Here is a 10865-nt window from a genome sequence, read left to right as displayed (position 1 = left end):
TTAAGCCATCATTACCAAAATGGCATGCGGGCTGAAGGAGAAAAGCAGCGGAAAAGTGGCGAGACTCCAGGACAGGGCCAAGAGCAGGGGAGCTGGGAAAAGCCCTCGGAAAAGCAGAGTCTACCGAGAGAGACTAAGACTAAACAAATTTGCCCCGCTGATGTCTTCGTCAGCTTTACTTTTTCTCATAACTGTCAGTTGACAGCTTCAGAGTCGCTTTTCCAGCCAGTCGGAGTTTTCCTCCTTGACGAAAAAACTTCAGCGTGTTGTTGTTGTTTAGTGTTTTCCTCGCAATTTTTTCGTCATTTTCCTCACTTATCGCCCAGCACACCACCCTTTGCTGGGAATGCCCTCAAAATTATAGGTACTTGTGGTTTCAAAACAAGTTTGTCAAAAAATACTCACTGTGGAGGGCAGTTCAGGAAGGTGACGAAAGCGTACTGTAATTGGAGGAGATACTATCTTTAGTATTTGTTTTCTTTAAGCACTAATTAGTGGAGTATTTATTTTCCATTTTATAATATAAGCAATGAAGCTGAGGACTTAAAAAGAAAGAATACAAAATATTGCGCATACGCCCTGTAGACCAAAGAAAGTGTGTTTAAAGTGTCCTGTATCCTGCTGCCCTTTGGGTTTCACTACTATCGCTCTCCTCTTTTTGTTGTTTGTGTTTTCCCTGCCTTTCCCCCTCCAGCTCCCCTTTGGCTTTTCGGTTTTGGCTCTGCGATTTGACATTAACCTGTCAGCGCTGTGCCTTCGAATGCCGCCTGCCGTCTTGCATTTTATTTATGGGCGTGAGCTGCGGCCGCCTCATGTCTGACACTGTCTGACTCCACTCCCCTCCACTCCACTCGGGGGGAGCGAGAGGGCTGACGGCGAGCGAAAGAGACAGCAGCTGTGAGCAGACTGATGGACTGACAGACCGAGTAACTGAAAGTTTTTGCGGAGTTGTCGTTTTTTATTTGGCGGCGATGATAGACTGCGATAATCCCGTACCGCAGTCGCTGGGGGGACGGAGTGTGGCCATCGGCAAGTGTTATCGATTACTGTCAGATCTGTGGCTGAGTCTTGGGGATATACTTTTGAATCTTTTACATTTTCCAAAGAGGTAACAGTAATAGCTTAGATCTAGGTGGCAGTAGGGCCTGGCATTCAGGACTCTGAAAAGTATGCTACGAATTTGTGAATTCTCTTCGGGAGGCCATGAACCAAGTGTCCACAGCCCTTCACTCCTGACTAACGAGGAAAACAAAAGTTTCCCATTGGAACAATTCAACATCACCTTAAAGTCCGACATCCTTTTCGAGGCCTACTAGATTAGATATAGTAAGGTAGATTAGTAAGGTGGTCCTGGTAGCACGCAAATTAAAATGTATATCCCTATTGTCCTGCCAGCTTGCAGCCAGCTAGTCGTAATTGCTCGTGTTACAATTAATTATGTCAAATGGACCACGGGAAGCAGGGGGGAGCAGTAGCGTGGCCGGAGGAGCCTCCAAGGGGGAGCAGGACTTGTTAACTAGAGTGTTTTAGTCAATCAATTTGCATGGCGCTCTGTGTGTGCACTGGGGCTCCCCCGTTAGTGCTGAGGGAGCGAGTGGCGCTTTCAATAAATAAATTCAATAACTGTAAAACGGCCCTTGGCCATAAGCCCGATGCAACTTCTGAAATTGCCAATTCGAGCGCCCGACCAGAGGCACAGCCAGAGCCAGAGCTGGAGCCACAGCCAAAGCCAGAGCTGGAGCCAGAGCCATAGCCGGGGCAGAGACCACAAAGCTACTGCTTGGTCGTGTTAATAAATAATCAGAGCCTGGTTAAATACTTTCATTAAACGATTGGCCAGCCAACTGAAAATTGTGCTCCGGGCCATCGAGTCAGCAATGCAACAATTGCCTTTCGACCGCAAACTTCACAAAATATTTGAATGGATCTTAATGAATATTAAATTTGCGGCTAGAGAGTGAGGAGTGGCGGGCGAACCAGCGCAGGACACCCACATCTGCCGCCCTCGGAAGTCAAAGAGCGACTGCCGACAATTCGGCACGGACTGCCGGCTTTAAGGCAGGACCTCGTATAACACTCGCATTGAGCATACTGGGAACGGAAACACTGGGAACACTGCGAGCCTTGCCGTGATTTATATTTATTAACCGAAAATAGTCGAATCGAATGAGATGAGTGTCCGTTTTTTTGCTGCATTGGTGAAGCTTCTTAATCCTTTTTAATTCGTGTGGTTCTTGCTGTGAAACCGCATCCTCTCTTTGAGGCTCAAGCCAGCATGCAGTGCCTGGATATGCAATCATATTGGGTTGTTGGTTTTCGTTGGTTGTGCTAGGTTCCGGGTATCCGCTGGTCTTGGCCGCCTTCTTGCAACGTCCGTAGCATCGCATGTGGGCGCGTGTATTCGTATACATGGACATGGTGTGTTAGTAGCCGAAGTATGGAAACGTGGCAATTCCCACTCTCGATCGAGATGGACAGGAGTGAGTGTGGTGGTAGGTGGTATTAGGTGCTCCATAGTCTTCCCTTCATCGTGTCGCTAGTAGAGCAATCATTGTCAATCGTGTATTGGGGAGGCGACTGCATGCCACTGGCGTCCGGCTTGATCCTGGATGCGTTTTCACCCAAGGCGGTTCCTGCGACTCTTCCCAGAGGAGGAACCAGCGTCCTGTGTGTCTATCGAGTGCTACCATCTAAGTAGGACCCTGTATGACGGGGGATATGTTGGCTCATCGTCCCTGATGGGCCTCCGCGTCTGTATCCTTGCGTAACAATATTTAAGTACCAATATTATAATTCACATATCCTTTGTGTCCGTATTCGCTGTTTCGAATATTACGATGATTATGACCTCTTATGAGCGTCTGAATGATATTAGCCGTGTGTTGAAGTTATAAAGTCAACGGTGTCCGTCCGAGGCTAGGGTTGGGTTAACCTTGTCCCGACGAGTGTGACTTCTGACGTCGAGTCCTTCGCCTCTGAATTTAGTTCCGTGGCCGACTCAGGTCGCTCTGATCGGCCCCATCCGCATTATGTACGATATACAATCCCCGAGAGTGTGCGCGTGTTGCATCTAAAGTTATAGAACTGAAAATTTTAGCTGTTTCGTGAGAGTCTCGCTGTCTTCTTGCCAAATTCACGAATCCCATTTGTAAAAATTATCTGAAAATGTAGTGGATGTTCCTTATTCCGAATCCTATAGGATCTACTTCGTACTCACATGAATTTCGATGTTTTATGGACTTTTCGTCCATAAGATGTTTGCCAAAAACTGTACACACAAGGACGACTACATGAGGAATACAATTACTTCATCGGTTTCAGCGGGACTCGTCTGTGGCGTTGCGGGACCTTGTACGTCTCGACGTCCTTGCCCCCGCCTAGTCCCTCGTCCTTTGGGGTACCCTCCTTGCCCTGGAGGCCGCTCGGATCCGCAGCCTCCTCGGCGTCCGCGCTGATCCGCAGCGCCGCCGTCGCCAGCTGGCGCAAGGGGATCGCCTCGCCATCCATCAGCTGGCTCACCTCGTTCTCCTTGCCGAGCTCTATGTTCCAGCCCAGCTGGGCTAGCTTCGTCTGGAGTTCCGCCTGGCTCGGGGCTGCCATTCCGAAGCGCACACACACAAAGTTTGGGACGAGACTACACTTAGGACGGCCAACAGACTTTGACAAGAATTAACAAAAAACAGGAAAAATGAAATCCAGAAACATTGAAACTAAAACAAATGAAATACTTTTCACTCAGTAAATTTTCCTAATATTTTATATTTTTGGAAGTGTTAACACGAGAACGGATCACGACAGAATGAATGCCGTGGGGCTTGGGCTGAGGGTCTAGGCTTCGAGAGCTCCGATGCTCCGTTTGACATTTGAGTCATGGGTGTCTTGGTATTACAGCCTACTGTGTACTGGAGGCATAATTTTCAACAAAACTTACCACTTTACAGCACTAGAACCATTATTGAACCATTCCAAGCACTGGCATGTCCTTCTTAAAGGAAGGTCTGTTAGTCGAATCATTTTGGAACATGATGCTCTCGTCCCTTGAAATTCCAAGTGTACAAATTCCAGTCTAAACTAACTAAGTAGGCAACCAGTATAGATCATGACACTTAAAGCCCCATATTAGTTTAATACTTTACAACACTAGAGGCAATTATTACATCATTTTAAACAGTGGCTTCTCCTGCTTGCAGGATGGTCTATTATTTTAATATTTGTAAACACCTGATGCTCCCGTCCTTTGAAATTCCACACGGGTAGTTCTGGTCTCGTTCCTCCAATATTTGTTAAACAGTTTTAATTTGCTTTACTCTCGATAGAGCCAAAAAATGCACGAAATGTGCAAGGACCAAGGGGCGTGGTTTCTTGCCTCAGGACCTGCTCTTCTTTTTGTTCCTTTTCGGCTTTTCGGGGGGGATTTTTTGCGGCTGGTGGCTTTGGCGCTTTATTTGAGTTACGTGACCCTGCGCCATTGAGAGCTCGAAAATTTCTTGCGACATGAACATGGCACACATGATGGGCGTATGCCCCCAAAACAACATGCAACATACGTACTTAACCACCCACCTGCCAGCCCCCATCTCTCTGGTTGACTTGTTTGTTTGTCTGTCTGACTGGATATCTGTGAGCTCTCTGTGTCCTCTGTGTGTGTGTATGTGTGTGGGTGGGATTCCTGTGTCCAACTGGCAGGACGTCCCCCGTCTTCGTCGTTGTCCTTTCCCCTTTCCTGGGCCCGCTGTGCTGTGCGAGCTTGTTAAGTTCATTAAGGTTGAATAATAACAACAGTAACTACATTTTAAAGGAGTTGTCAGTTGTCAGGAGCGTGGCCCGTGCCCTGCGACTACAGTGAGGGCTGGCTACGGAGGATGGTAGCATAGGGGAGTCAAGGGTAGTAGTAGTGGCTTCATACTTATAATGTTCACTCTTCCTTTAACGACTAGCACCCCTACTTGCCAGGCCCCATAGGGGGTCCCCACTGTAGCCACGTTCCGTGACGTTCAGGTGTCTTGGTGTGCCCGCCTTGACTTCACTCATGTTGTTAACTGCTCTTATTACAACTTATTCTACTTATGCGCTCCTTGTTTGTCAACAACAACAGAGAGGAAGGCAGGAACTCGCCGGGCAACCTGTAAGCGAGTCCTTGTGGTCCTTGCCAGGGCCCCTGCCAAGTTAAAGTTTTACATTTACGTCGAGGCAAGCGGAACTCTTTATTTTTAACTTTTACCCACAGAACCTCCTATATGTAAACACATATGCGGAGTCTTTGGGAATTTTTTAAAGGCGGGTGTGGGAGTGGAAGTGGGTATGGGTGTGGGTGGGAGCTTAGTCTACTTCTTTCCGAGGGCCCAGCATCCAAAAAAAGCATCCTTCGCCAGCAAACATGGGCCTGCGATTCGAGGACATGTGTGGGCGAAGGCGAAACCCGAAAAAAAACCGAAAAAAATAAAACGAGATGAAAATAATCAAGTTTCCGACAAACATCAACATGACGCCAAGATAAAAAGCTTCCAGGATGCGCTGGCATCGCTCAGCCACTGCAGGACAAGATAAGACACATCATCAGGAGCAGCGGCAGGATAGCACTGCGAGAAAATAAGCTACTTGCGGCAGGACCGTAGAGAAGGCAGACTTTGTGCAGCAATCTGTGGGACGAATGTGTTTTATAGTGTGGAGATGCAGGACTACAAGTTGGTCTATTTCCAGGACTTGGCTCGAAATTGGCTGGCTGCTGCTTGCTGGCTACTACTATTGCTCCAGGGCGGCAGCGGCGGAAGGACCGAGAGCGCAGAAGGTCCTTCCCGGCTGCGGGTTCAAGTGTCAGCCTTTGCCGGCGCGGCAGCCTCAAGTTGTGTTCGTGTTTGCTTTGAAAAGTATATTGGATTGGCCGCCGCCGCAGATCACATATATATCCGACTGTAGCCGGGCTATATCTGTGCTATATGGCCAGCAGTATGGGGCTGATATATCGGGAGGATGGCAAGGACCCTCCTACGTCTGCTGCTGACGTTGAAATGCTTCCGCATCTTTTTGTTTTCAAATGTGTGGCCGGGCCAAGCCGAACGCAAATATTTTCCATCGTTTGCGGTGTGAAAAGTCCATCACTGGTTTTGTTTCTAGACCTCCTTTTTTGTCGGTCAAGAGCGCAAACAAAGCCACTTTAAATGTTAAACAAAATTATAACTGAATTCATATGGGCCGGGAGGCAAAAAGGGCCGAAGAAAAAAGGTTAGTTGTCGAACAAAGGGAGGACTAGGGCGCTGTTTGAATTTCTGCTGAAGTTAACATTTTTATAATTCCATTAAGCGGACGGTCCTGACTCCAGTTCCTCTTCCTCTCCCTCTCCTCTGTCGTGTGTAACACGAGGATAACCTGCCCCAGCCCCTGTCCCAGCTCCAGCACACACGCGGCCGTACAAAGTTGGTCCAAAAAGTTTCTGCATTCATAAATCATTTCCCTCTTTTTTCCAGCCTCGGCCTCGGCCTCACCTTCCTGGCGTGCTTTAAAGGTGGAAAATACTTTTCGCTGAATTTGTAGAAATTTCAGGGGGCACGGGGAGCAGAAGGATATCCAGGTGGCGGGGGGATAGCTGGGGATGGGGGCCCTGTCACGCTCATGTTTCATATGCCACATTAGGTGGCAGGGTGGGCGGGGGCAACGTTAAGTTGCAACTTGTTGCCCGCTTGGGTTACACGACTTCTGCCAGTCGCTCCACTCCTTTTTGTCCTGGCATATCCTTGTCATTTTTAATTTATGCGCAGGCCGGGCGCCCAACTTTGCAAAACTTACGGGCCGACGGGGCGACGACCAAAAAAGGACTCCCAAGTAGCACCCAAGCAGCTCCTCAAGCAGCAGCAGGCCATATCACTGCGGTCTCCTGGTGTTGTGCCATTTAATTGGATCCTTGATCGGAACCGGGCTTCTTTTATTCAAACAGAAAAGGGTTCCGCCACGGTCTCTGAATAGTTGAAGAGGAGTGCTTTTGGGGAAATCCTCCGAACGGGACTCGAAATGTAATCATAATTACACTCCGACGTGTGCACAGTCGCAGTTAGTCCCCCCCCCCCCCACTCGTCCGCCCCTTCACTGACTTCGGCATACTTTTGTGGAAAACTTTTAATTTTCCAACTTTTGCCGCCCGGCTGGCATATGTCCTTGCCGCCTCCCAGCCCGTCCTGTGGCCTGGCACTTGCTCCTCGATTGGTTCAATCTGGAGACGAGTCACTTGAGAAGCTATCCTTCCTTGAAAAAGGCAGTCCTGGCGGGCTCTTCGTCCCCTAGCGACTCACTATCGTTTTGTTTATGAAAGTCGCCCACTAATTGCGAACAAAGGATATGTGCGGGGCGCACTAGGTGCCAGGACATGGGAGGCACTCCGAAAAATGCAGGACTTGCTAAAAGTTATGAAACAAATCAAGGATCTCGTTGGCACTCCCTTTCTCTCAGTGCACGGCTGTGCATTCATGCATGCAGCATGTGGCAGGGGCGGGGGGCGTGGCAGGAGCTGCTCGGACATATCGCTTCGTTTTTCGTTGCGGACCAGTCCGCATTTGCATTTATATGCACATCCTTTGTGCCCAAAGGATATTACATTTTTCCACTTCAAGCATTTTTGTGAATTTAATGAAATTTTTAATTTTTATGCGCGCCAGATGGACAAGGAGGTGGGGCGGGGGGCTCCCATACAGCTCCCTCCCCCGCTGCAGCTTCTGACACTGCCACTGCCTTCGTCCTGCGCCCTTCGTCCTTGCCTCTCGCTTGGACTAACAAGCCGCAGAGATATGCTGCATTTGCTTTGCATTCTCGGCGGGCAACTTTCCACGAAGATAAACAAAAACCACTCCCCGCTTTATCCTTGTTGTTGCCTATACCCCGCACCACGCAACCCGCACCCCTCTCCCCTTGGCCCCCCCCCAGGGAGTATCCTTTTTGTGGCAAAAAAGTTGAATTGGCTTTTGGTTTGCTCTTGTATTGCACTTTACACTGCTCTCTGGATTGCGGCCACTTTGTGATAGGAGGAGTGCTTCTATTCTGCTGGCTCGGCATGAAGGATACACCGAGTTATAGATGCCAGGCAGGATATGGGATATGGGATATAGTGCTTAGTCCCTGAGCTCCTGGAGCTCTAAGCTCAGTGCAGAAACTGCATTAAATTAATTAGTCCGATTAGGGCTTCATTACGCCTATCAGCCCCTGGATCGAGGAACGGGCACTACGGAAATTAGAAGCCGCAGCAGTTGCTCCTGGAAGGCCAACTGCAAAGGACCTATGTTGTGGTGGCTACTTATCCTGACGGGGCAGGCCGAGGGGGCCTTGCTGCCCTTGGAACCCTACCGGACTGCTCCTCTGGCGCACGCCGCTCTGGCCATCCTCAAGGAGCAGGTGAGCCCCTCGCAGAGCACCTTGTCGGTTATGGAGCTGAAGCGGCAGGACGAGCTCAGGTACTCGAAGGAGGGGGATATGATGACTTCGGTGCTGAACGGCTTGGGAGACTCCTTGGCTTTCAGGATCTACCAGAAACTCCCAGACGAGATACCGTCCAGCCATGTTCTGTTCCTGGTCCATTGTGTAGAGTCCTTTGGCTCTCTGAGCTTCAACTTCACGGGACATCAAAGCACGCGTGAGTACAACTTCCTGATCCTGCTCACTGCTCACATGTCCTCGCGACGCAGCCGCCTCCAGGCCTTGCGGACTATATCCAGGGCGTGTGTGCGTTTCCACACCCTGAACGTCATCCTGCTGTCCCAGAAGGCCAGTGGCGTGGTCCTCACGTACGGCTTCAGGATCTACAACGAGAACTGCGACCTCAATCTGAACCTGGAGCTGCTGGATCGCTACGAGAGCGGGACCTTCCGGAAGGGCCTCAAGGAGAGGACCTTCGATCGGATCCTGCGGAACCTGTCGGGCTGCCCCTTGAAGGTCAGTTGGTATCCCCTAGAGCCATTCGTCTCCTTCCGGGGAAACCCCAGTGATCCGGAGGAGCGGGCCCAGATCTGGCGACTGACCGGCATCGACGGAGAGCTCATCAAGCTGCTGGCGCAGATCTTCAACTTCAGAATCCAGCTGGAGGAGCCGTGCGACAAGTGCCTGTCGCCGGACATCAAGGACGGCTGCAGTGGTTGCTTCGACCAGATGATAAATCAGACGTCCTCGATCCTGATCGGCGCCATGAGCGGCTCCCACCAGCACCGGGAGAACTTCTCGCCCACCACCTCCTATTACCAGAGCTCCTTGGTGTTCGTCCTCCACATGGAGCCCCAGTGGGGGGCGGTGGCTCAGCTGGCGGCGCCCTTCTGCCTCTCCGTCTGGGCCGCCCTGGTCGTGAGCTGCGTCCTGGTTGTCCTGCTGCTCTGCGCCACCTGGAGGATCAGGGAGCAGGGGCCGGCAGACGTCTCCTCCCACTTCCTGCAAGTGCTGACCACCCTGATAGGTAATCCCCTGGTGTCCTGGCAGCTGCCGCGCAGATGGAAGACGAAAGTGCTGTACGCCACCTGGCTGCTGCTGGCGTTGGTCCTTCGAGTCATCTACCAGGGCAAGCTGTTCGACTCGTTCCGCCAGCCGTTCAGCAAGCCCCTTCCGGGGGACATCTCCCAGCTGATCGAGCGCAACTACACGCTGCTAGGCCAGGAGTACCTGGACTTCTATCCCCGCAACCTGACCGTCCTGACGCGCAACGGCTCCAAGGACCGCTTCGATCACATCCAGGCCGTGGGAGAGCGCGAGCGCATGACCACCACGACCCTCATCTCCAGCATGTCCTTCTACAACCGGGCCAACTGGAACACCAGCCGGCTGGTCCACATCAAGGAGCACATCCTGCTCTACCAGCTGGTCATCTACCTGCGCCGCCACTCGATCCTGAAGTTCGCCTTCGACCGGAAGATAAAGCAGCTGCAGTCCGCCGGAATCGTGGGCTACTACGTCCGCGAGTTCGACAAGAGCCAGTACGGGGTGTCCGCGGTGCAGTACCACGAAGTGTCTCCCCTGCGCCTTGAGATCTTCTGTGGCCTGTACTACGTATCCGGGATCTGGCTGGCCGCAGCAGTCCTGGCCTTCATCCTGGAGCTGCTCAGCCTGAGGATCCGCTGGCTGAGGCGGTACTTTGAATAAAAATTGTAACTCTGGAGAGGAATAAATGTGCTTGGGGCTCTGTTCCGGAGATTTGAGGTCATTAGGACATTGTTCTGCGGAGCATTATTGTTTATCTTGAATCTTCATGGAACAACCTGGGGCGTGGGGCCTTTTTCTCTGATTCTCTGAAATCCAAAGACAATGGGGCTCCTGGCTCCTGGCTGGCCGTTTGGGCCACAAAAAGAGCAATAACACGGGCGGGGAGTGGAAGGGGCCTGCACACAAAGGAGGAAGGAGAAAAACAAGACATGTCCGACATAGAACGAACTCATTAGCCTACATGGCCGCACTTTCCGCCTACACATACATTAGGGTGGCTCGATATTTTATTCTTGGGATAATAATTATAATATTTTGAAGGCAGGCCCTGGCAGAGCACTCTCCCAACAACTTGTGCCCAACTTTCCATTTAATAAGCACTTGGAGAAAATCGAACCAGGCCACCCTAGCACTCACGAGTGTGTGCTTCTGTCGCAAAAGGGGCCATGGCTGGGCTGTGGCTGGGGCTGGGGGCTGCGAGGCCAGAGGTCCCCAAACGGAACACAAATGCGCTCTGGCTTGTTGCAGCCGTGTGCTCTCCTTGTTGCTACACATATTTTGTTTGCTTAAATGCCGGAAGTGTTGCAGGCCACATCGGGTGGGGGGCCTCCCCAGGAATGGCTGCAAGCAACAACTGCTGTCAGCATATGCTGAGCGATGTGGCCTGGCTGAGGGGCAGGAAGGTGTGCTCTTTAAAAGAA

General features: G+C 51.0%; 1 protein-coding gene across 1 annotated transcript; it reads left to right on the top strand.

Moving 5' to 3' along the window:
* Window positions 1–8262: 8262 nt before the first annotated feature.
* On the top strand, window positions 8263–10104 carry LOC6503716. The gene has a single exon (XM_001963835.1). It carries the CDS (start codon window positions 8263–8265, stop codon window positions 10102–10104), a length of 1842 nt encoding a protein of 613 aa, XP_001963871.1.
* Window positions 10105–10865: the final 761 nt, after the last annotated feature.

Source organism: Drosophila ananassae, chromosome XL, assembly GCF_017639315.1.
Source record: "Drosophila ananassae strain 14024-0371.13 chromosome XL, ASM1763931v2, whole genome shotgun sequence".
In the NCBI taxonomy this organism is placed as follows: Eukaryota; Metazoa; Arthropoda; class Insecta; order Diptera; family Drosophilidae; genus Drosophila; species Drosophila ananassae.
Note: the sequence above shows the minus strand (reverse complement) of the source record. Positions and strands in the feature narration are given on the sequence as shown.

What these genes read in the sequence shown, in the direction of transcription:
- LOC6503716 (XM_001963835.1), top strand. Translation starts at nt 8,263, where the DNA reads ATGTTGTGGTGGCTACTTATCCTGACGGGGCAGGCCGAGGGGGCCTTG.